General features: G+C 40.6%; 1 protein-coding gene across 2 annotated transcripts in view; it reads left to right on the top strand.

Moving 5' to 3' along the window:
• The window catches only part of MTX2 (metaxin 2), a 31,803-nt gene extending 19,113 nt beyond the window's left edge, over positions 1-12,690 (top strand). Inside the window, exons 5-12 of one of the 2 annotated variants that reach the window (XM_062498149.1) lie at positions 3,391-3,497; positions 6,040-6,112; positions 7,440-7,516; positions 8,237-8,329; positions 9,036-9,074; positions 9,463-9,588; positions 10,180-10,256; positions 12,206-12,690. In XM_062498149.1, the coding sequence (XP_062354133.1) occupies positions 6,052-6,112; positions 7,440-7,516; positions 8,237-8,329; positions 9,036-9,074; positions 9,463-9,588; positions 10,180-10,256; positions 12,206-12,413 (681 nt within the window). In that variant the 5' untranslated portion in view covers positions 3,391-3,497; positions 6,040-6,051 and the 3' untranslated portion in view covers positions 12,414-12,690. The remainder of the gene's footprint in view (positions 1-3,390; positions 3,498-6,039; positions 6,113-7,439; positions 7,517-8,236; positions 8,330-9,035; positions 9,075-9,462; positions 9,589-10,179; positions 10,257-12,205) is intronic. The other variant, XM_062498148.1, reaches the window with a different exon arrangement.
• The last annotated feature ends 14,034 nt before the right edge of the window (positions 12,691-26,724 follow it).

Here is a 26,724-nt window from a genome sequence, read left to right as displayed (position 1 = left end):
TGAGAACATCAGTTGTGAGAGAAGAGGAGGGTGGGGAGGGAGGAGGAAGGGAAGGGTGGGGTGAGTTGTCCTGTGTCTGGCTGTGGTTTCTGGGCTCTGGGCTTTTGAACTATGCCAAATCAGCACAAAGGTGATTCTCTGATGGTTTTTTTAGATAATTGAAATCCAACATCTTACTTATATTTTGAGTTTTAAATTGGGTGGTCTATAAGAAGAAGCAAGCCTTTTATGGATTGTGTCCTTTAAGCAATGCTGTTGTAAATATACTCCATAATTCTGGCAGGAGGTGTCACCTGCCATGATTGAAATGAATGATGGGTGTAAGATATTTGATTAATTTTGTAACAAGTGTCACCTCAAAGCTTCCTATCAGCCCTGTTCACATAGTTATACCAATACCTCATTGTCTCACAGCAAAAATAGCAACTTGCTTGTTCCACCTGATTTTGAAAACAGAGTGGCTCCCACTGTTCTCTGTGAGTATAAGGCAGTGCAATGCACACCATACACCTGTGTGGATCAGTGTGCAGTGGGGCAGGAAAGGCACTGAGAGGCTTCCACACACGTTTCTTCAATTCATTGTCCACAACTCTTTCTTCCCTATTCTGTAGCAGTAAATATTGGGAGGGTAGGGAAGGACAGACATTATTCATCTGGTTGGATCTGTTTGCCTCCCGCTTATCCCTTTCTCCTCATGGATATGCAGAAACCTTAGATCTCTGTCTTCAGCAAAGTCTCCCATTAAAAACAAGTTCCACAGGGACAGTAACAGCACTATAGACTCAATGGTTTCAGTCTGGAAAAAGAGAGCTATCATTGCTAAAAATATATATTTCACATTTCCTCCTTCCCTTTCTGGGTGTTAGGTAATGCTACAGCTAGAGAGGCTGGAAGGGTTTGAGAGAGGAGACTGTTAGACTGCAGGAAGGAGGCAGAGAGTATGTGTGGGAGAGAAGCTGACAGACCCTATTAAGCCAAATCTTTATTTTTTAATGCCTTTATCTGTTTCTTACATTAACCTCATCCAAAGAAAAGGACATACTTTGTTCCTCGGGTGCTGGAGGAGATCCAGGCTGAGGCCTATAGTGTCATCCTCTTCTTTGGTAGTACACTTTTTTTATTTCCCCCAGAGCAGAAGGGAGCTGGAAATTTAATGCTGTTACTTGGATCTAGAGGCATCTTTGTGAAGTAGAACAGGCTGTGCTCAGTTAAATGCCTTGTTTCTAGTTTGCTGTTACTGTCTTGCTTACCATTTTTCTTGAATTTTCACAAGGGTGTCATTAACTACTTTGTGTGTTACTTGGAATTCAGTTGGCCCCTTTCAGTCCTTTTTTAAGTTGATCAGCCAAATTTATGATGTTAACAATAATTTCGGATGTACTAGAATAAGCCTGGACCCTTGATCTTTCAGATTGCTCAGCTTTTGATGCCGTGTCTTTGAAGGGGTGTTGATATCTTCATAAATCTCAGCAAAACTGCACTAGGGTGATTTCAGCCTTCAATCTCTTGCCCAAAAGCACTCAGAGGAGCTGAGCACACTCCCATTTGCTCACAGAAAAAGATTTCTCTCACAAGAAAAGCAAGGGTAACTTGCCTCCTCAAACTGTGTATGTGAGGTACCCAAAGGGAAACAAGATGTTCTGGGCTGAAGTAATCAGTGTTCCATGGCATCTTTTATCAGAGTTGGAAGCCATGGTGGTCTCATACCATCTGCACACCAAATGTGCTGGTTCTTGACATTCTGTGCGAGTGGTCAAAAAGGGAACAAATCCTCCCTTGATCATTGGGCTAAAGCGTGTAATGAGATGAAGACTCAGAGAAATTGCTGCTTTGTCCTCTATTCTCTCTCTAGGATTTCTTTGATCTGTTCCAGTTTCAGCTATTTTGGTAATAGTTCATGCCGCTTACTGTCTAACATCAGTTATTGTCTAATATCTAGCATACCTAGTTGAATGCATCAGAAAAAAAGTCAAGATTTTCTGGCAGTGGATATTTATAGGAATGCATTGGTCATGATCCTTGTCCATGTTTTTTTCTAAAAGAAACTATAATTTCCATAAATATGGAATGTATTCACTGTGCTTGAAAAGTCAAAACCACCTGTGTTGTTAATGCTAATAATTTCCAAAGCCTGTCATTTGCATCAATGAAAGAATGTAAGTACTCATAGTAATGCAAATTGCTAGGCTTATTTCTTAGGCTGAGCCCTGCTACTTTGGGATAATACTGTCTTCTTTTACTGATTCACATGATTTTTTTTATTTGACTTGAAGGGTGTCCAGTGGACCATTAGTTTAAGCTGAAGCAAGTAGATACTGGCCTACTTCTCTAGTTAATGATTAGTTAAGCAGTGTAGGTTCAATAAGGATTACATTTGTCTTATCCTGTGGACCTTCCTTTCATTTTGCTGCAGAACATTATGTAAGGAGCACTTAAAGTTGAGCAGGTCATGCTTGGGATACAAGTTACAGCTCATAATAGACAGCCATACTGGTCTTTTTATTCCCTGGGCTTCTGTCTTCTTAAAGACGTAATAGCAGGGTTTTAAAAAAAATATTTTCTTAGGTTGATTGTATTTTATATTTAGGCTATACTATTAATATTGCATACTATATTGCATATTTAGGTTTATTTCATCACTCATCTTATAGCCAGTCCTAAATATAGACAAAGACTGAAGTGGCACAGGTATTGGCAGGGGGATGCTGAAGGGGTTGCTGGAAGAAGCCTTGTAAAGCTGCTGAAGGGGCAGCTCCAGTAGTCAGTGGTCACTATTTCAGAACCTCACAGGGAGACTGATGTGGTGATTCAGTACTGGATGGGTTTATCCCATTTTAAGCCTGAATCAATTCTTCTTGGTGTCAGTCCTGGTCTCCCATTTAATGAAGCATTCATCAGAACTGAAGATGACTATTCCAAGGAAGTTTTCTCAGGTTTTTGATTTGGTGTTTATTTTAGGGACTTCTTAATTTTTTTTTTTCATTTTGTTTTTTTAAATTGAGGGTAGACTAAATGATTTCTAACATTACTAGAATCTGTGCTCTATTATGAAGAGTAGCAAACATTTTTATGTAGTTAATATTCATTTCCACAGTAGAGCTCAAATCTAGTTCATCCTTCTGTCTCCTCTTTTCTTTACAAAGTTCAAAAAGGCACATTTGCAGTTTATTTGCATTTTTGAAATTACAAAATGTCAGCGTGCTCTCAGTCCCCTTTGTACTAGGCCAGAGACTGAGGTGGAATTTCCCCTCCAGTGTAATTAGAGGTGATATTCCTTGGTCAGTGGATGTTTATTGAAGATATAGAGAGAAAGAAAAATCAGATGTGATGAAAACTAGTGTAAACTCTAAACTGAAAAGACTTTTGGAGTCACAAACTGTTTTTTTGTAGGAACCTTGTGCTGCATAGGAGCCTATGAACAATACAGTATACAGTGGGCAATAATCTGAAGCAACTCGTGTGACCCAAGTGTTCTGTGCAAGCATGTATCATTTCTGGTATGCTGATATGAAAAAGTAAAAGTAGTTCTCTGATTCACCTCCTGTTGCTTAAATGTGTCTCTGCACTTGAAAACTTTTCACTTATTCATGTGCTGCCCTAACTCCAGTGCAATTCCAGACTTGCTTTTTCTTCTAAACTTGCAGCCTGAATAGTACATGGCAGTTACAAAATCCACCTCTGCAGAGCTGCAGAGTTAATTTAATGCCTTACTGTGAAAGAAATGAATTCAGTAAGTGTAGATCAGCGATGAAATTCTTTGGAGCTGTTGTTTGGTGCCATCTGTTCCACTGCAGCACAATACTGTTGAGGATATGGTGTTAGCTCTGGCAGAGCTTTCAGAAGAATGAAGGCTGTGTACCAGATTTGTTGGTGTATAGTTTTGGTGTCCAGCAGTGGCATAGGAGCATGTACATGATCTAAACCAAAGTCTGCGTTCTTGTCTCTTAACTGTTTCTGAAGATGTTGCGTATGAAGGTTGGGTAGAAGACATTACACATCTAACAGCAGCTGGAGCAGCATGGACATTGCCAGGTCCTGCAAAGCCAGCAGGCAAAGGAAGAGATCTAGGACTGGGACATACCAATGCCTTAAAGTACTTAAATTATTGAAGAATTACTGTATTCTTACTGTTTGCATGGAGTTTGTGGTGCCAAGGTAGCAAAATACTCAATTTTTGATGTGTTCTGATGAGAGCACGGATTTGGTAAGTGATGCATTGGCCAGTGCCTTGTATTTTCTTTGTGATGGCTGCATCCTTAAGCAGTAATGGAGATTCTGTTTGGGATGAAACACTCTGGAGACCAATTTCTTGTTTAATAGTGCAGGACCTGAATTATTTGGCTGATGTTGACCAGGACTACTACCCTCTCCTTATGTATTTGTCTATGTCTCTGTATGTGTATGTATAGTAATTGGCTCCCTAGCAGAGCTTTAAGTTAGTTAGGCTTAGTCAGAGATGTAGAAATCCATCTGATTTGATGTATTTGTTTCTGATGATATATTTGTTTCTGATGTATTTGGTAGAGCAATCACAATTCTGAGGTGGGCTCTTGTCACCTGTAATGAATGTCTTGTGTAGCAGTTGGTGACCATAATTTCTTTCATTAAATTGAGATTTGGATTTGAGTCAGTTCAACTAAACCTTCAAGAGTCAAATATCATAATGGACTGTGCAGTTCTTCAGTTTGGTGGGAAAAAAACCAAAGTTTTTAGTTTTGTTTTTTTTTTTTCCTGGATTAGTTTAGAGTTTGGGAATAAAAGCCTTAAAGAGCACAGGGGAGAGGAGAGGAGAGGAGAGGAGAGGAGAGGAGAGGAGAGGAGAGGAGAGGAGAGGAGAGGAGAGGAGAGGAGAGGAGAGGAGAGGAGAGGAGAGGAGAGGAGAGGAGAGGAGAGGAGAGGAGAGGAGAGGAGAGGAGAGGAGCTGTTGGGGTTATTTTTGTTTCCTTGATTCTACAGAAACCACAAAGTTAGGAACAGGGCTGATGACAGTGTTAGTTCATGACTTAAGGTTTCATCTGATGCAGAGATGAGCAAATCAAGGTTTAGGTTGCTTTCATGTGTGTGATTAGAGTCTGAGCAGCTAAAGCTGTAAGAGTGGTTTATTGCCAGATCCTGCAATCTGAAGAGCAAGGAGGAGGCTTGTATAGAAAATGCTGTGTTACAGCAGCATTTTTCTTCATTTTGGGAGCCTTGTTGCTATAGGCCTTTTTTACCTCAAGTCATGTTATATAAATAGGCAACAGAATAATTTTGGAATCTGGTATTGTGACCTGTCTAATTGCAGAAACAAAATGAATGATAGGACTAAGTTGTGAGAGTCTCTAGAGATTAAGAGATTCCTTATTTGCCATGTTCTGTCCAAACTGCAAATATTTTTCTTGACATTTTGGTATTTCAATATAAACAACCTATAGATTTTGTGGTAGTGGCAAGTGCTGACAGAAATTGTTATCCTTCTGAGAAAGCTTTGAATCTAAGAACACAGATAGAAGGGAAAGGTAAATTGATCACTTGCGCTCTCCATGAATCCCATAAATAAAAATAATACTTTGTCCCAAGCCTTGTGCTTTGACAGTATCACAGAGCAGAATTTCTGGCAGCTATTGTAATTATAATGTGGGAAGGTGCCATATGTGTTTGCCATGTTACACGTTACCTTGACTAGCCAGCTTTAGCCAGGAGCAATGAGTATTGTGGTATTCAAAAGGGGCAAAATGCCACTCAATTTTGTATAGCCACAGCACTAATTATGTTTGTCAGATACTGGTTCTTTGCCCATCTTGAAAAAAACAGTAAAAATAGGTGAAACTGCATTAGAAGAATTCCAGTCAGTGTCTGAATGATAAACAGTTGTCTAATGGAGTTAAAATGCCTTCGTTTTTCTTTTACTAACCCTTCTTTCTTCATAACAGTATGCAAGGAACTATACTTCCTAAGTGTGTGCTAGGAACCAGCTAACACAGTCAGATGTATTGAGAACACCACATTTGTTTGCCACTGATGTATTCATGCTTTTCAAATGCGACTCTTTGTTTGCAGGCCTTTTTGCAAATGTGCAATCTGCCAATCCGTGTGATTTGCAGGGCAAACGCTGAGTACATGTCCCCATCTGGTAAGTGTGGCCCTCATTTAGATTACTGTGTTATACCTCCATTTTGGTACCATGGCAACTAGCCTTGTCTTGCTGATAACAGGCGGGCAGTGCTGCTGTGTGTGGGTTGCCTTTCCCCCTCCTCTCCAGAGCAGTTTCTCCTCTGCAAACAATCAAAACAGTGAAATGCAAAGTAACAATGCATTTGCCAATGCAAATTGGCACAATTTGTAATAGTACCTGTGTGAAGTGTTCATACAGTTCAGAGCCTGGTGGAAACTTCTCAAATGTCCTAAAGCAGAAAGACGTATGTGTCCAAGAGTGGCTTTATTTCTCCATCCAGGGAATATTCCAGGAAATGATGTTGTATTTTCCTATTGCTGAAGCCAAACAATGCTGGAGAAGAGGTTCTCTTTTGTTACTCTGTGTGGGAGTTGATTGCCAGGATACAGGAGACCTAAGGGTTCATTGTCGCTATTAAGGGTGGCAGGTAATTTTAAATCTTCCTTAGATCCATGAGACTGTCTGGAAAAAAATCCAAACCCACCACCAAAAAGTTAAGTATTAGAGAGGTACTTAGCCTGTTTTTGTTAGAGGCGACTTCCTAAAAATGCCCAGACGCCAACTTCAGAATATTGCCTAAAAATCAGAAAGAATGCCAGAATGCAGGGTGCCGAAGTCTGGCAATCCTTGCACTCTGTCCCAGATATTTTTGGTGCATGGAGAGGCCCATATTTACTGATTACCTGGCTCTGGCTGATGACTGCCATGTGGAAGTGCCTGTCAGTGTATGTCTGCCAGCTATCTGAGTTCTGCTGCTGGTACTGATATCTTTGGTTAAAGCAGTGAAATAAGGCTATTTAAAAAATACCCAAAACCAACAGTTGCTTGGAAGGAGTGAAAACCAGCAAAATATGCAGGTGTATGAATTATTTGTTAGTAAGTAGAGCTTTGAAATGCTGAATCCAGGCACACAGTTACATCTTGCATGTGTAAGACTAGGACTGGTGACAGTTACATGCTATGGCTTCTCTGCCACTTATACATCATGTCCTCACTTGCTGGCATCTGATGTTGTAATTTAGGTCTGAACACTTCCTTCTTCTAAAAACAAGGAGCACAAGAGGGAAAATGATACTGCTTCAATTTTAAATGTAGGCAGAATTACATGTATTCTTCTTGCTCTTACTCCTGGAGTCCTTTACTGTTTTTACTCACTTTTATTCACTTGCCTAGCTTCTTTTCTTTATATTGGTTTAATGATAATTCAGAGAAGGTTTGTGTTTGTTCCCTCCTCTCTCCCCACCACGCTTTGTCTCATTGCTATAATACATTTCTCCTTTTGCAGGCAAAGTACCCTTTATTCATGTGGGAAATCAAGTAGTATCTGAACTTGGGCCCATAGTCCAGTTTGTAAAAGCCAAGGTAATAGTACATTGTTTTCATTAATTAGTAAATGTTAATACTACTTAGCATTGTGCTGATTTAGTGTGCTTTTCTGGAATGCTACTGAATTTGTTAAAACAATATAGGAATCTAGTGCTGTTTTAAAAGAAACGTATTGTGGAACAGGAGTTCACGAGGTGAAAATGTTTTTTCTTTGTCATTTCCTCAAATTCTACAAGTAAATTCTATGCAGGATAGCTGCATACCAGTGCCGGTTTCTGAGGCTGTTTTTCTACTGCCTCTGGGTCTTAGAGGTCTTAAACCCAGAACTGACTATTTTTAATCCTGAAATTTGCCTTTATTCTCCCATCCCACCAGCTCTCCCCTCTATTTTAAAAAATGCCATGTTTTCACTGAGAAGTTGAATCTGTATCACAGATGTAATTTTGTGTTTACTGCTTGCCATAGGGATATACTAACTAGGAGGTTGTGTGCTCAAAGTGTGTTCATCTATGATTGGTAATAGTCTAAATTTCTTGTAGATTATATTAGATATTTTATAGATCAGATTAGTTACATTATGATGATTTGGTTTTAATCATAAAGGATACTGTAGGTAAAAATTTAATATGTAATTTGTTACTGAACTATGTAAGAGATTAGGATCTGAGCCAAAGCTCATTGATGTTAAAGGTCATGTGTTGCTGAATATTCCAGTACCCGTTCTTACTTGCGTGTCTTTTTTCTTTTCCCCATTAGGGCCATTCCCTCAGTGATGGATTGGATGAAGTCCAAAAAGCTGAGATGAAAGCCTACATGGAATTGGTCAATAATATGCTCTTGACAGCAGAGGTACAGCAAACCCTAGTAACTCCACACACTTACATAAGTGACTGTAAGCAAGAAAGCTTTAGGATTTTTCCCTGTGGTGGAAATAGTGCTGTTCTTAGATTAGGTCGTCAGCTTTGGAGGTGAAAGGAGACAGGAATAAATTCTACACTGTGGATTGCTTGCTGACCTGCTCCTGTAGCCACGTGTGGCTCCCCTGACCTGTGTCGAGTGTGTCACAAGAGCTGTAGGATTAACTGACCAGAAAATGCCAGTGGTTCCCGGGGTCCTACTGCACCCCCCGGCTGGCCACGCACCCTGCTGTCACTGTCCCCATGTGCATGCTGTGCGTGCTGGGAGCCTGGGATCCTCTGCACTGCGTGCCTGTGGCCAGTTCAGGTGACTCCATCCCGCCGTGGCAGCAGTGTTGGAAGCACTGGGAAGGTGCAGGTGACTGAGGAGCTGAGGACTGGTCACCTGTGCCTTCAGTTGGGTGTGGTGTGGGAGCAGGCTTTTGGTCTCAGCTTAGTTTTGGTGCTGGTGAAGTAAGAACTAGAAACTGGGCTTTTGCCTTCCAGTTTTAATTTCTTTTGTACATCAAAGGTCTAAGAGAATAAATGAAATGGAAATTTTAATCTAATTTAGAAAAGAAAATCCTACTAGTGAAAAATGGTTGTATCTGTATTCTCCTTTATTAGGAAGTTTTAGTAAGTGCTCTTTCTTTTCCTAGCTCTATCTCCAGTGGTGTGATGATGTTACAGTAGAGGAGGTGAGTGGTTCCACAGCATTTATCTTAATTAAAATTTAATGAGAAAACACTTTTGCTCACAACTGCAAGTCCCTACTCATAAATGAAACATGGGGTTTTATACCATTAATGATAAAATTTCACTTGCATACGTGTTTTAGGGAAGCTGTGTTACTGGAGGGAGCTGACTGCAGAATAGATTCAGGTTTTGTTTATGTTTCTGAAATAATAGATTTAAATAGTTATGCTGCAAACAGTGGATTCTGTGCAAATAGTTACAGCATACACACAACTGCTTTTCTATTCAGCTCCTTTGCTGAGAGAAATATTTGAATATTAGCTGTTTTGTTCAAGGGGTATCTGTGTTTTCTTGTATTGTAATGCAGTACCTTTCTGTTTTTCAACAAAGATTACTCACCCAAGGTATGGCTCTCCTTATCCATGGCCTCTTAACCACATTTTGTCCTATCAGAAGCAGTGGGAGGTTAGGCGAAAGATGAAAGCCATCGGATGGGCTGGGAAGACACTTGAACAGGTAACTGTGAACTGTGAACCTTACTGCTTTACCCTGTTTTCCTTCTGACTTTTTTTAATAGGCATTGGAGAGTAGCATGTACCTGAAACAGATGTAGTGAAATGTATATTCTGTACTGTAAACATTGTCAAGAGTTTGCCTTCAACAGCAATAAATCTTAAATAGTGTGCAACCTGATGGGGTGGGAGGAAGGATGTTTTGCTATGAGGGTACAACTCTATCAGTGTTAGTTTAGGCCACAGTCCTGAAAATAGGTTCTAAGTTCTGTGCCTTGCTTCCTGTATGATGCTGATAGGCACTCTTTGTGGGACTGTGGTAGGTTGTGAGTTTTAAATCAGTACCTTTCATTAAATTTATCTGTAAATGTTATGGGAAGTACTTAATCAGAATTGCCTTACATCAAATGTTAGATTAAGTAACACTTTGCTACATGCCTGCTGTGTAGGTTTGACTGACTTTAACAGCTTTTGATATTCCAACACGTTATATTCCTTGTTCCCACTGTTGGTGTAAATAGAATAAGGAGGTTATTTCTTCCAGTGGTGCTACTTCCTGACAATATGGATCTTTCTTTCTCGTGTGTTTTGATAGGTACTTGAAGATGTAGATCAGTGCTGTCATGCTCTCTCCCAGAGATTAGGAACACAGCCATATTTCTTCAATAAGCAGTAAGTTACTCTTCATTGAAATACTGCATCCAGCAATATGAGATATAGGTATATACCCACATACATACAAATGTATTTATATAAAACTCCTGTTTTATTTGAATGCTGTGTGATTAGTTGCAAAAATACAAATGTGTGACTCCGATTTAAACATGACATTTCAGGAATAAGTATTTAAAGGTTTTAAAGGAAAGCTTCTCTAAGTTTGTTGTGTTAATGATTTCGGTTTACTCCTGCTTGTCTTCTCTACATATTCTACCACAACTTATGTAGGCTAAAAATGTACATTTTTATATAGTTAGTTTCTTATTAAAAATGATACATTTAAAGCTTTACTTGTATGTCTTGGGTAACATTCTCTGCTAGAGGAGTGAATGTATGTTGTGCCAACCTGATCAGGACAACTTGTCTTGACACCAGAAGCAGTTCTAAATGAACTGAATTAACATGAGGGTGCCTGTGAGTTCTAAGAACTGGGGGAGAAGCTAGCTGGTCCACAAAGAACTAAATGCAAAGTGAAAACCAAGATTCACATTGCCAGGAGAAAAAAAAAAGAAATTTCCTGACCTCCATGGAATGTCCTCTGCTCTCACTGGTTTCTTTCAATTGCAATATGCTTTTAAAAATTATTTTTCTCTACAATAATTCACTATTTTTGAAATGTTACAGACTTAAATAACATCACATTAGCTCCCTCTTGTCTCCTGTGCATAGATCAGTCTAGAAATGCTCAGGTAAAGGCTTCAGTTTACTGCATTTTAACAGGGAGATGTCTTCCAATGGCAGCATTTGGTTACTTTTCTGCATTGTGTCTTTGCCCCTTCATCTGCTCCAAGATGAGACTAGTTGGATAGTCTTAACTGAGAGGATACAGAAGTCTGCCTTATGGAAGATGATTTAAAATTGCATCTTCTCCTTTGATTATTAAACATAGTATCTCTTAATTCTTCTTTCTGTAATTCTAAAGAATTGTAACTTGGGGAATTTGTGTTGGTTGGCTGTTTACCAGGCTTTTTTGGTACAGTTTCAACCTTTAAATTTTTTAGCTGTCTGAAATATTACTAAGAAAGTATGTGTTTTTAGTCCAGTAGTTCTCTACTTCTGTGAGTCTTTGGGAGGTAAATCAGAAAAGCAGCCTGTTTCTGACAGACTGAAGTTTGTTATGCATGGATCCATATCTCCACTGGAGAGTGCTTAGAGATCCACAAATAAAAAGGTGAAAATTTTATCACTTAGGAAAGCTTCATGCTGCATACATTGAATATTAGTAAAGGAGGACTCTGAAATTCTTAATATATTTGGAAAAAAAAAATTACATGAACTGCTTATGTATACATAAACTACTTAAATGTCCAAGGTGACAATTCAAAAGGGTCATACCTAAAACATTTCCAAAATACCTCTTTTCTTCTGTGTAATCCCCTTCCAGAAAACAGATGTTTCCAGCTGCTGCCACCCTGGAGCTCCCTTTCTTGTTGGTTGTATAGTTCTGAACTGTTGCAGAGCACAAAGAAAGGAATGGGAGTCTTAAGCTTCCACTTGTCTCCTTTTTTTTTTCCCCCATGTGAGAAAATAGTTGGATTTTTTTAATACACATCTACAGAAGAAAAAGAAGAGCCACAAAACACCTGATAAGCATTTGCCCTTGTTACAGGACTAAAAGGTGGAGCATGGTTTGAAACTAGATCAGTAAGTCTGTCTGATCTAAGAGATGCTATTTCCACATTTCCAAGATCCCTAAAGCAAGTAAAATGCCATCCTGAGAACAAGCAGGGTTCTTAATATATCCTGTACACAGATTTCATACTTTTGGTTTAGCCTTGCTTGATTTCATCCCAATTCTTAGACTGCATGGCTGTCTAAAGGTTACTCAGAACAGCACAGTTTTTCTTGGTCAGGACTTCTCTTCCAAAATACCTTTCCTTTTTTTTCTGTTTGTTTTTTTACAGACCAACTGAATTAGATGCTCTGGTGTTTGGACATTTGTTCACAATCCTTACTACTCAACTAATCACTGATGAACTCTCTGAAAGAGTGAAGAACTACAGTAATCTCACAGCGTTTTGTCGGCGAATAGAGCAGCAGTACTTTGAGGGTCATGAGAAAGACAGCTCTACAACTGCAGCCCGATCTTCCAAGAGGTCCTTGCTGAGATGAGCTTGGTGCTTGGGGGGGTGGATCATGCTGCAGTTTTGGGTTCATCATTGTTCAGTAAATTGATTTTGAGAAACGTGTGTTGGCTTTTCGAAGCTGCCAAATTATTCTGGAGCAGAAAAAAATGTTAAATACAGCTTTTGTGTTGTAGAATATACTGTGCACATTTAAGCTGAAATGTCTGAGCATTTCCATGTTAATAGCCTGTGTTCCACTTACTGTAAAGTGACCTTGGAAAAATGTTGTATCTGTTTCAAAAAAATAAAACACTGAAAGTTGATCTCTGATCTTTCTAAATGCCTTTTTTATTAAATTTAACATCTATGTAGTTCCCAAGTAGAATCCTTTTGACAGGATACTTGGAAGAAAGTTGTAGACTAGTTAGAATTATTAGGCTGGGAATGAATGTATGCATTAGAGATCTTAAAGTTTGTCTGCCTCAGCTAAAACTTATTTAGAAATTGGGTGAAAAAAATGCCTTGGAGCTCTGTAGCACACAACCCATGCAATCTTACTCCTATTTTTGAATAAAAGTAACTTCTGGCTGTCAGTCCTTCATCTTGTGTGTGTGTCTTGCCTCTGCTTTTATCTCTCATTCACCTTTGGTTTTTTGATTATAATTTTTTTTCTTCTTGTAGTTTCCCAGTTTTAATCCCTATCTTTTCCTGCTATTTATTTAAGAAACTAATTTGCTAGGTAAGTGTCTGCCTCACTGTTTCCACTTCCAGTATGGTTAACATTGCTTCTGAACTTTGATCTACCAGATCTGGTTCTCTTAGAAAAAGGACTCACTGTGAGCCTGTGGCTGGCATGTCTTGGTTCTGCCTCCACATTATTCTTGGTACATGTAACCACAATGATACAGAAGTAAACAAAGAAATATCACTGTGGTGCTCCAAAAATCCTAGCACCATTGAACTTTTTAAGGGAGAGTTCTTGTGTGTAGGCAAGGACTGATCTGATCAGTATTCTTTCAAGTGCATTTAATGGTACTGCTCTGTTCTGCTGTGTCAGCTTACTTAATGCTTTTCCAAAAGCACCACCAGGAGCATTCTGGTGGCAGAAACAAACCTTGTACACTCAGGAAGTCATGGGCACAACTGGGAACCAGCTCAGGCTGTTTGGCTTGTTGGAACCATTGCGTTTTTGCTTTGAAATGTGTTCTGTTGACTATATGCTTCAGTGTCAGAACACTTAATGACTTGAACTGGTTATACAGTGGTCATGAGGTTTTGGCTCCATTTCCTTCTCTCTTAAAACTGAGCAGAAAGCAGCTGCATGCCTTGGACTGGCTGCATCTCCCATGACAGGTTCCTGAACCACTCCTGCTTACTCGCTGCTTTTGTGGGCCACACTCTTGCCAGCTGGACTGGAAAACAGCTGAATTCTTGCTGCCTGTGTTTTGATGTAACAGTCCTAATTCCTACTGCAGTCAAATCCTCTTAGTGTGTAGGGGTGTCTTTCATCAAACCACTCTTGCCAGGACAGGTAAATTGCCTTTGTCCTGCATTTCAGTCTTAAAATTTCACACGTCTCTCTGAAGATTTTATTTAAAACTAAACCCTGTTAGCTCTTGACTGCTTAGTGACCATTTCTACTGTCAAAGCAGTTGTTAGCTGAGAACTCATATATTTCTTTCAAACTTGCTTTTCTGCTTTAATTCAACCCCTGAAAAAAAACCTTGAATTTGTTGTGCTTTTTTTGTTTGTTTGTTTTTAAAGTTTGGAGAGAACATTGTGATATGTGCTACTTTGAGCACTCACAGACTAAAGTTAGTGTGCCATGGTGATGGGGAAATCCTGTATCTCAAGTATCTCAATCCAGAGTAATTAACTGTTCTTTTACCCTTCCACTATTTGCAGAGCACTATTCATGAGGAAAGACTTTAAGCTAGCTTCTGTTGTTTTAGCAATTCTACCAGTAAACTGCAAAAGTAATTTACTTAATGGATTTCTAAACCTACCTATTAATTTTTATGCAGTCTGAAAAAGTGCAGGTGGGATGTGTTCCTCCTGTTTCAAGGCTACAGTGGCCGTTAGCCACCTTGTAACCAAATTTCAGCAATTGCTTTGAAACAGCATTGAATGAAACTTTCTGTATTCTGGCAAGGTGAGGCAGAGCAAGCTCTGGTAATACACCACCTTGAATGCTGAGCAGCAAGTTATTGCAAATTTTGTGCAGTAACATACAGTGAGCTTTATAACTTCAGAGTAGTTAAAAAAACCCCACAGAGTGATATGCATTAACCTGCTTTAAATGTTTCATCTAGAAAATAAATGCTGTGGAAGTGGTTGGGCAAAAGATACTGATCTCTTGCAAACAAAGTTTGTGTAAATCCACCTGAGCTACTCAGACTCCACTTAAGGATACAGAGACAGGCAAATCACATTGAGTTTTCAATACTGAAGTGAGAGGACAAGCAGAGACCGAGTTACACTGAAATTTCTGAAAGTTTAACCACCCCTCATTCCTTGTGTGTGACTTTGATAATTTCATTTAAATGGAAAAGAGCATTCCTTACTTCCTTGACTGAAGAGGATTCTTTATGGCATGTTTGCTACAGGGCTGGTTTGTAGTTCAGGCTGCACCTCATTCTAGGTGATACCTAAACTTAGAAGGAAAATCTTGGCTTTGTGTTGAAAATAGCTATTAAAATCCTAGCCAAAATACCAACTTTGTATTTCATAAATTCATAAATACAAGAAACCATAATGCTTTCTAAAGTGGCATTGGTAGCACGACTGTACCGTGGAGCAGAGTGTGTTGAGCTCCAAGGACCAGTGCTTGCTTGGCAAGCTGTGCTTTAACTCAGTGAAGCTATAGTCCTACAAAGGATTCTTAAACTGATTGCTTCTGAAATGCTGGGCACTGTTCAGGAAAAGGAATAAAAAGTTTTAACAGCACCAAGCAATAAAACAAATTAAGGGCAGAAAAATCCCCAAGCCAAGCCAAACCTAATAGCCTTTCTCACAAGGTGATTGAGCAAGGACACTGACCTGCCTTCTCCAAGATGAAGTAGTGAAGGCTTTCTGCTGCTCTGAGTGGCCCTCTAGTAGTCAGGGCTGTTCATGTGCAGTCTGTGAGAATTTTACTCTAGAGTTGTGGGTGTTTCTAGAAGATCTCCCATGACTGAAGCATGCCTGCTGCACCAGAGCCAGGAATCAGGCCTATGGTTTGTCTCACATAGGGGTGGGGACATGATGATTTTCTTTCCTAGGTTTTCAGGCTCAAAAATAGAAAGTTCCTACAAGCTATTTTGAGTGAAGCGAGAGAGGTGGAACTGGTAAAGTTACCCTAAAATCAAGACAAAATTTAGGTTTCTAACAGAAAAAATATCAGAAGCAACTGTACCATGGATTATCATTCACCTTCTGAATATGTCCCACCAGAAAGTGCAGCAGTTACCCAACCAAAACAGCACACATAGGCACAAAAGCTCTCAGAGCTTTTATAACTGAGTCTTGAGTACAAATCACTTGACCATTGTGGTTTGCTTCTCATAGTCTTTTCATTCTACAAGTAATTAGCTTCATAGGCAGTTGCTCAAATTGCAAAGTAGCAGATACTTTCTTTACCTGATGGAGCTAAAACAATTGGGAAAGTCTTGGTGAAAACAGGACTGCTTCTCCATTCCTGAGATGCTTCTTTGGGATTGTGGAATGGACTAATCTTGCTCAGCACAGACTCCACTCAGCACAATTACCTGCTCATATTCTTGCTGGACTTTGGTGTCTGCTCCTATCAGAAGTACATATGGTGCCAGTTCCAGAAGTGAAGGTCTCATTTGCCTGACCAGCACAGCACTGTATGCACAGCTAGACTGTGGATCCTGTGTGCCCTGTGCCCCTCTTAGAACAGCATGGGAAAAGGAGCAAAAGTGGCCAGGATCTCAACCACACAGGCTAATTTATAGTACTGGAGAATTGTTTCCAGTTGACAGTCCTTCCTCATCTTCTGGTTTTCATGTCCCTCTCTGAAGCAAGTTCTTGACTGGGTGGCCTCTTGATGCTGCCTTTTATGATGTGATTTCAAGGGAGACTCGTGAAGGGGCTTTGGTGGGAGCAGCTTTTTCTCCATCACTTTTCACATATCAGTTATAAAAATTTTATCATCTTGTGGTGTTAATGAGATATTAAACTGCTGTTTTCTCTACCTTTTGTTATATATCTCCTTTTCCTCTCCAGGGAAAGAAAAAAAACCTGGCAATCTCCTGCCTCTCAAATGTACTTAAAGCTCAGTGTTGTGGAAAAAAAGAGGCTAGCATAGCCCTGCACATGGAGAATGCTGCTGAGCTGCACTTAATGATGCCTCTTAGGATCAGCTGGGCTGCTAGAAAACACTTCATTTCCTGTGGCTTTCTTTCTTTATAAGCAGAGTGCAGCTCCAATGGCTCTCACAACAATTAGCACCCACTTGTTCTGCAGGTTTGAAGTTTTTTGCATTAGTCAGGTTGAGAAATTCATGGTATTAATCATGACTGAAGTTGTTATTTATCACCTGCTGGGTGAGAAATAATAATTTTGGCACTACTGGGGCAGCAGGCCAGAAGTACCAAATTAAGTAAAACATCTAAACACCAGCAAGGATCATTTCTCTGATTAATGAATTGTTACAAAGAAAAACTGCTACTCGTTATCTGATCTTAGGATAAAAGTAGGAGTAGGAAGTAGGAATTATTAGTAAATTCAGGCTCTAGCCTGATGCAGTTTGAAACTTCCTGGCTGAACTCTCTCATTCACTGTCTAACACACACTCATCTGCTTCACAGGTTTGTGATACTTGGCTCACGTCCCCAGTGCCAACTTTGTAAAAAAACTGCATTTGGCGGGGAGCTTGAGGCCTGTTGTGCAACTGCCTCAAAAGAAATGAGAGACTTTAAGCTTCTAGGGCTTGTCCAGGCTGGAAGGTTTTGCCACAGGAACAACTACCAGCCTGCCAAAATACTACTGTGTGAAGGCAGTAACAGGCGTGCAGGAAACAAAATGGGCAACCTCAGTAGAGTGAGGTTCACACCCAGGCAGCTGTATCCATACTGGGGCCATTAGGCACCCATGGGATTAAAGGGGGCCACGAATTACAGCTGCCTGAGCAAGTGTATTTCACATGTATCTCACATCCAGAAAGGGTTGGCCTACACAGAAGTGGATGCATTGAAATGAGGTCTGAGTGTGCTGCTACAACCCCAAGCCACCAAATCTCTGTGACACCACATCCCCTCCCTGACAGGCCATTGTGGGGAGCAGAGGAGATACTGTGTAGCAGTGGCCACAGAAGTGCTTATTCCTGAGGTCATAAATGAGATGTAAAAATTGAGTGTTAGCCTCGACTATGGTCAGAGAACTCAGCCTGGGAGAGATGCTTCGCCTCTGAAAACACCGATTGTTGATTCTTTGCTTGTTGAGACTTACAGGACAAAATTTGAACAGTGAGAGCTTTAGAGACTCCTTTTGGCTCCAAGTAATTCATTATCTAGATAGAAAGGACAGGCTTTTCCCATAGAGGGTATCAACCATTCCCATCTATTGCTGCAGACCTCAAATTTGGTGCTAGTTGAGAAAAAGAACTTCTCACTGTTGACACAGATGGACTGCCATCCGTGCCACACGTGACATCTGTGGCAGGCAAAGTAACTCCTGTACACAGGCTGGTGTGCTCAGAAGCTGACTTGAAACAATGAGCTGACATGAGGGGTCAGCATGAACTCACCCCTCTCCTGACAGTAGCCCTGCTTGGCAGTACTGGGTTGACAGCAACCCAGTTTGTCAATAAAGATGTTTTTTCTAAGTAAGCTTTGTGTCACTTACATGTTTTCTCATCCAGATTTTTTTATACCTAGAAGTCTATTCTGCATTTAAGAAGAAAACTCAAGATCTTAGGAATGTAGGGCATAATTATCACCTTCCCTACAATCACTGCCCGAATCATCAGTCTTCCAGGGTTTGTGTTCTCAGCTCACTTAGAAAGATTTGAAACAAGAATGAAAAGGATGGTCATACACAGAAAATAAAAGCAGCAGCAAATGGATTGCTGCAAACAAAAGACCATCTTCTGAGGCTAAGCAGGAAGTCACCAGAATGTATCTGAATGAATCTTGCTGTAGGAACCATGGGGAGGAACCAGTGAAGCTTAGCCATGACAAATTCTGTAGACCTGCAGAGAAGACAAATCATCACCCAGCAGGTCTGGCCAAGCTGTGGCATCACCCAGTCCCCAGAGCATCTATCTCTTCCAAGGCTGTCTTTTCTCAGCATGAATTTACATTTTCTATCACTTCTTCCTGCCAAAAATTTGTCAACAGCAAGTCCACCTCCCTAGTCATACATCTCAGGTTGCCCCTGCATACTCTCATGGCTGGTGACATCTCTTTTGACTTTTGGCAACAAAATACAATTTTGTCCAGGCTTCTTGACTTTGAAGGCATCTGTTTCTGGTTACACCATACTCTCACTGTTGAGATCAACATTTTTTTCACCAACACATAGGATTAGTACATGAGATTATTTTGTGGAAGATGTCCTTCATCTTTCAGTTATCACTCGGATTGTTGGATAAGAGCTAGCCATTTTCTTTTCTTGTCAAGACAGTGGAAACTTCTCTTTAGGTCCACTGCTGTTTCTAACTTAGTTCCTGTAAACTCTTTCCTAAAGTTCCTCTGCAGTTTTTACTGGCTCCTTCCCTCACAAGTGTGTAGCACCTTGATCTACGATGCCTCCTAGCAAAGAAGTGTATAACTGAGATTACTGACTATCTCCATGATCTCTTTCATTTGCAGCTTTAAGTCTGTGTTGGGGCATGTTTGAGGAACCAGTTGATGAAGATCAGTAGTTTGGGGGCATTATGGGAAGGGTAAAGTTTTATCTACTTAAATAAACTTTCCAGCATATTTTGTCGTAGGTTATAACATTTTGCAAAAGACAGGTAGGTTTCTCCATGTGTGTGTAAAGACCACAGGCCTGACCATGACTTGTGTATTACATGCAAGTGTGAGTGCAAAGGTCTTGCTGTTGTGCCAAAGCACATTTGAGGCAAAGCCCAAAACCACTGCTGTGGGAAAAGCTGCCCTTCATCTGATGGAAATGTTTTTGACACACACAGGACAGCTCCTGCAGATCTCTTTTATGGAGGCACTTTCATTTGGTTCCGTGCATCTTTCTGGGGCCCATCCTGCTGCTCCTTCTCCCTGATATACTTTGTGATTCCCCTGCCCTTTCTGATACTTCAGGGTCTTCCTGCACTGAGAAAGGGAAGGGTCCCACTCCTGGAAAAGGTTTTCATACCTGTGGACTCTATTCCTCCCTCTGCTTTGAAAGAGATTTCTTGTGCCAGTAAAATCCCTGTAGCGTGACTAGAGAAAGAAACATTCTTTCAAGGATTTTTTAGGAAAGAGAGTCATCCTACAAGCTTATGTCCTTCTGCTCTACGTATCTATAGGGAGTCCAAAAGCTGCTGCCACAGGAAACACATTGTGTTTCCAAAAAATTAAAATGCCTAAAATTTGCTTTCTAGCTCAGTAATCAACGAACAATTCCAATAACAAGGTAATTGGAGTTAACTGGGATTTTTTTAAGGTTGACAAAATTCAACATTGGAAGAATGGGAAGTCAGATTAAAACTCACATAGGCAATGCAATTCTCTCAAACTTCATTGGCATTTATGTCTTACAACACTAAAAAATTATCAATGCAGTCATAAACTCTGATTTACTGAGAAGCAGGTTGAGAAAAGCTTGGAAGGGCACGGAGAAGGTTCTTCACTTCTGAGGGGATTAAAAGTACAAAATGCTTAAATGAGGCATCCAAAAGAGGAATAACTAGTAGCAGTAAGAGAATGGAGCTCCCTTCCAGTCCCTAGCTCAGTGAGTTTGTCAGTACATTGTCCTTCTCAGCGCAGTGATTTGGAGCCATCTCTTGCACTGAAGCCAAAAGAAACTATTTGATGATTCTTCTTTGAAATGTCACTGATCTGCAACGAAACAAGTGATTTCTAGCTGAAGATTATGAAATACTCTGTGAATTTAACCAGCTGGATGAGTCACACAGAAAAACCTGCCTGACATAAGAGTAAGTCAAGCCACAGCAGTTGCAAGTAATTTGTCCCAAATGTGAGCAGGGCAAAATCTAGAGCAGGAGGCTGAAGGCTGGTTTCCCAGCTCCATGCTCCAAACACCACACTGCATTCTTTGCTGCTTTTTAAACCACAACAGCCTCTGAAAATCACCCTTCAAAGGCATTTCTTGGTAGTAATAAATGAACCATCAAAACCTAAACAAAGAACCCAGCAGTTGAGATGATGCAACTTAACAAACAGAAATGACTAAGATTGCCTTGTCCTCTGCTTATTTCCAAAAGAATAAAGCTCAGGTCATTTATAAAGCCCTCCCCCTTCCCCTCTCCTTTACAGCCCCTTGGGAGTCACCCAGGAGACAGCACCACTTTCTTCTGCTTCCCCATCTTTAAAATACATTCATTCCAGTTTTCAAATTGCTATTTTGTAGTGCTAAGTCTCTACCCACACTAATTTCTCCAGGTCAGAATCTGACCCTGATTTGAACAAAATCTGGAGTCAAATATTCACACCAGAATGCTTTTGCCTTGCTGCATGTCAGATGCCATCTCCCTGCAAATGTTTCACACACCTTGGAGTGCAGCTTGTGGAACTGATGAGGTGAAGAGCACTGCAGAGCAGCTCTGTGCTGGTAATCACAGGACTGAAGAAACACATACATCATCTGCCACACAGGTTGGCATTTCAAGTAAAAAACCTTCACAATGTGTAAGATGTTGGACAAATGATGGCCATATGCATGTTTGTCTCTGTGCAGATGTCTTTGCATTCTCAGCTAGCAAAGGGCTGAGCTAGGCTTTTTTTTGTCGACAGTTTAATATTAGTGACACAGTTTATGTCCTCTGCAAAAACAATAATGGAGGATAAGGTGACATAAATTATTTGCAAATCGTTTGACATATGCAGGGCATTGTCCTTGCAATAATCACCATCAGTCTGTCAGTTTAAGATATGAACCGTGCCACTGACATTTTATATCATTGTGTTAAGCTTTCACATGTTGTAATTTTACAGATTTGTTCTTTGGAGAACACTGCAACACAAATCAAATTGTATTATGTTTAGTTATATGCTGTGTGGAGCATCTCCCTGCAATTAGGGGCGGGGGGAGATGAGGAGCAAGCAAACAGTCCTAGATAAGAAGCAGCTCCTCAAAAGTTCGGATATTTCCTAGATACCATTACTCAACTTTCATGGTCATTATTCAAAGCAAGAAGAATTATTTAAATTCATGCTAACATCAGTTGCTGGCTGCATGAACAAAGTGAGCACTGGAAAGCACCATACTGACAGATTAATTTAAAACACCCTTGTCTGTTTTGTTTTGCTCTAACAGTCAGGCTCAACATTTGATTCTTATGAATAATGTGGGCTTTTCTAAAGTAAATAAAATTATTTCAACTCACAAAAGATCCCTTCGAGACGCGGTAGGTAGTGGTAGTATTAACTCTGCTTTCCACAGATGTGCAGAATGGTTCTGGAATAGCAATGAACTCAGCATTGTCTCTTTCATTCCTGGCAAATTAATTCCTGCAATATAATTTAAAAAAGACCTAAAGCTGACCACTTATTTTTAGTCTTTCGTTTTTTAAATTTGAACTGCAGATTACTGTGGGAGTTCACAAGTGTATTCTAAACATATTCAGTGCCAGACACCTTTGATTAACCATTTGAGAACTGTAAGTGTGCTTAATTGGTAAAGGACTCAGTAGGAAATACTGTAATATACATTCTGGAGTATCACATTTCAGTGATTTTTTTACTATATTTTGAATGGAGAAATGTGATTTGTTTTCCCCTGGGAAAATTCCCCACATTCAGTTGTCAGCAGAACAGAATCTTTCTGCTTCCAGTGAGCCCTTAAAGCAGAAAGATTTATTGCACTTACACCCTTGAAAGAACATATCTTTTTCTTTGAAGGCAGCCATTATCACCATCCCATTTTATATCTTTTCTGATAAGTGCAGGCAGTAAAGCAGATAAACTCCTTGCATACCAATTAAAGACACATGCACACTAAGACACTGTATACTATCAGAGATGCTCAGAGTCATATTCTTCCTAGCCCAGTAGATACATCTAAGGAGTTTGACTTTTATTATTCTCAGCTTTGCACCTCTGACATTTCTAAAACCATGGAGGAAATTAATGAATTCTCACTCAAGGCTCCATTGTCTAATCTTGCCCCAGTGCTCATGAATTATGGAAAATGACATATCAACTGATGACGTACAACAGGCTATTTTAAAACTACCCTTTTTAGCATAACCTGAACCACGAAGGTTCATCACTGAATTTCATGCAGTCACCTGACAAAACATTGGTCTCATGTTAATTGATCCCTTAATTGATACCTTGTCTCAATTCTGAGCATCCAAAACACTTTGATCAGTTTTATGCACAAAACATGAAAACCTCAGGAAACCTCTTCATTTCCCCCCCTAATGCTCAGATAGGCTGCTGAACCTGCAGCTCTAACTCTCGACAACCTGCCTTGGAATTTTCTGTTTTGAAATCTCCACGGGGAAACAAGGGCTCAATAATATTTTAAAGTTCTTAAGCACAACCTCCCCCACCTACTTATTTAACCGCTGCTGCTTCTTCAAGTGCCTTTTCCCAGGCAAAGAGAAAGGCCCCTGCTCCCCCTGAGCAGTGAGAGCCAGGGGATTTGTGTGAGGAGACTCTCCCTCCCAGCTGACACCACTGGAACACCAAGCTGTAAGGACTGGGAGCAGCTGCCAGCCCCAGGGCTGGCTGCTAATGCTGCACTGGGCAGTCAGAAGCCACCCTGTCCCTGATGCCCTTGGCTAGGACATGTCCCACAGCTTTCTGTCCCAGCTGGACACTCCACCGGGTTTCCCTCCACCTAACTAAAACCCCCAAACATTTCTGCAGGCAGACAATGCCAGTGTGCCCGGAGGAGTGGTTTGGGCAGCCCTGCAGGGTTGGAAAACCATGCAGCAAGGGACTGCCCTGCTCCTACAGCTGGGACTGCTGCGAGCACCAGGCTGCTCCCCAGGCACCGCACGACCAAGGAGCCCCACGCACTCAGCTGCATTCTCCTTCTGTGCTTCGATTTAAAACTACCTCTTTACTCAGGACAATTTGGTTGGATAGAAAATGATCTGTCTGCATTGTTACCTGTGAACTTATTTTTACCTCTCCAATAATCTCACCCAGGGTTTTCCCTGAAGAACTGTGTCTCAGCACAATGACTTCCTTGTGCACAGTGGCTAGACACCAGTTTTCTGCCAGGGTTCCCTTAAGATAAGAAACTATGGAAAGCAATACATCTCATTCAAAAGATCTGAAAGAGCTGAAGATACAGAAAGCACTAATCAGTAATTAATACAAATAAAATAAACGATCTTTCATGTATGTGGTCATAATAGCACTCTGGAGTTTGTTCTAATCCATCTTTTTGTCAAATGAAGCACCAGGGAATTTGTCTGCAACAATCAGTATTTTCAGAGTTTCTGCTTTGATTTGCAATATGGGGTTTAAGTCCTGTGTTAACACAGGGCTCAGAATAAATAATCAAAGAGAATGGTTTTAAAAATCAATAATTAAGGCTTTAATATGCAGAGGAATTCTGCTATACTTTTATACCCTGCTTACAAGTCAATTTTCCAAATTAAGAAGTCCTCTTTTCCTTTTATACAGAAATTGCAAAAGCACGACAATATTCCCATCGCACAAATCCTGACAGCGCCCTTTCTTCCATATTAAACCACTGAGAACACCTCAAATAAGGGACTTCTACCCTTTCTCTCCAGAGAAACAGTGCCTTCCAGAACATCAGACAGTCTTGAAATTCTTTAAATAGCCCTGTATTCATTATATTTAATGACAATTACACAAGTGACTTAGTGAGTGCAAATATGATTCATTACTCTGCAGCAGAAGTAATACCTCTAATAGACTATGCATTGAGCTAACCCAAAATAGCTGCTGAAGAACAGTTTTTCCTGAACTACTCCATGGATAGATTTTAAAATTATTCTAATCTTATATAAAAGGAACAGATGCCATGTAATTATTTAGCACTACTCCTAAATCTTCATGTAAACTAAATTTCAAATGTAGACAGCCATAAGCAATTAGGAGGTTTTAGGAATGATTTGTGTGGAACTTGCCAGGAGTTACAAAGCGCTATTTTAAATAAAACAATTTACATTCAATGTTTGGTCACCCTTCAGCTCCATTATTGCAATCACTCTTCAAGTTAAAAAACAAGAAAAAGACAGAGAGAAAAACAGAAATTCAAAAGCAGCTTTTCCTACTGGGTAAAGTAAGTTGAAATCAGGTATTTTCAACCCTGAGGACACAGCTCCAGCTCCCTCCCCAGTCTGGAGTAATGCAGAAAGCACAACCCTGCTGAGGACAGTGCTGTCGCAGGCTCTTCAAGCCCATCTTTAACAGAATGATGCTGCCCTGCGATCGATTTTGATGCCTACATGGTGCAAAACTTCAGGGCTTCACTGCAGGCTTTCCTTTCTAGGAAGCCCAGAAATTACCTCAAAGGATGTGTCTGCTTCCCCACATGATGACATCACTATTTCACTTGTGCACTCTCACTGTTCTCCTAGGAATGGATTGCTCTCAGGCCTGCACTCAACCTCTTCAGGCTATCCTCAGCATTCCAAGCAGACTTTCAAAGCAGGATGTTTGACACAGTCAGATCCATGCCCTTGCTCTCAGGGCAGGCAGGAAATAAAGACCAGGGAAAATCTGGGACTCCTTCCCTCCCTCTCACTGATGCCAACTGCAGCTTCTCTGCAAACTTCAGAGAGCCCAGAATTTCATCTCTATTGTTCAGGATTTCTGCAAGCGAGGCAGCCAGGTATGCTCTAGGGGGAAACTCAACTGTACCAGCTTTCAAAAGAAGCCACAGAAATACCCCATTGCCTTCACACAGATGGGACTAAACACATGTCCACTAATCTTTCAGTTTCTCTTTTATTCCTTTTTTTTTGTAGCAGATACTCTGTGCAACCTTCCAGACAACAGCTGCTGCCAAAGAGGAAGGTTGGGACACCTGAGCTGTGCTCACTACGAAATTATCCAGGTGGGTGCTCTCAGCTCAGCTTTAAAATTTTTATAATTTTTTTTTCAGTTTCCTGTCCAAGTGTTGTCTCTGCTTGCTTGATTAGAGCAATAGCAATTTAAACCAAACCTCACAGCACGCAATGGCTGTTGCCACTGCTGAAAAACCTGATTGAGGCAGTCTCAGAGTAATCCCAGTGCCTCAGATCACTGTGCATCTCTCTATTCTAGCTTGTAAAATGGCATTCGACAATACTGGTATGTAATCTAAAACCCATCATAAGTAATAATTAAAGATTAAATCAAATTACTTCCAGGCTTGTTTGCCCTTGATAATAATACTGTTAATTCTCCAGAGGCAAAAAAATAAGATAATCTCAGGAAAACAAAGCACAGATAAAGTCCATAAATTGCAGAGGAAATATTTCCAATATTAATTTTGTAATATGGAGTATTCATTTTGCAAAACAGTGGTGACATAAAATATGCAGCAGCAAGAGAGGAAAGCCGATGGACTGCCAAAGCTGTTTCTCCTTAAAATGCACATTGCTCTGGAGCAGTTGGGCTTGGTCAGGCATTTTCAAAGGGCTCTTTCAAGGCTCATGTGCCACTCTCAGCTTCGACATGTGATCAAAATTAAGGAAACCACGAAAACCCAGGCAGGCTGTGGGACAGCCTCAGAGAGGAGGGCTGTATGAGATATGTTTGTGGTCTTGTGGGGTGTTGCCATGCCTGCTGCTTTCATGTCAGCTCTGTTTGTAGACAGCAATCTGTTGATGTCAGGCAGTGATGGCCCTGTGGTTCGAGGATGATGGGGCACTGGAACAGTTTGCCAAGAGAAACTACGGATGCCCCATTCCTGGAAGTGTTCAAGGCCAGGCTGGATGGGGCTTTGAGTAACCTGGTCTAGTGGAAGGTGCTCCTGCCTGTGGCAAGGAGTTGGAACTGATGTTTAAGGTCCCTTCTGACCCAAAGCATTTTGTGATACATGTCTGTTGGCAAAATGAGCCTGCCCATGACTTATCATGGGCTCTGAGTAAAAGAAGAGGCACTGCTGAGTCGAGGTGACTTTCAAGGGAGCTGAGAGGATGGCAGTCTCCACACGAGCTGCAAAGGAGGGCAGATTCCTTTGACTGATGGCATGATGTTTGAATTAATGGCCAGGAAAAGAGCTGTTCTGGTGCCCTCACTCTCAGGCTGCTT

This window comes from Cinclus cinclus, chromosome 9, assembly GCF_963662255.1.
Source record: "Cinclus cinclus chromosome 9, bCinCin1.1, whole genome shotgun sequence".
Taxonomy (NCBI): Eukaryota; Metazoa; Chordata; class Aves; order Passeriformes; family Cinclidae; genus Cinclus; species Cinclus cinclus.
This window is presented reverse-complemented; position numbering and strand designations above follow the sequence as displayed.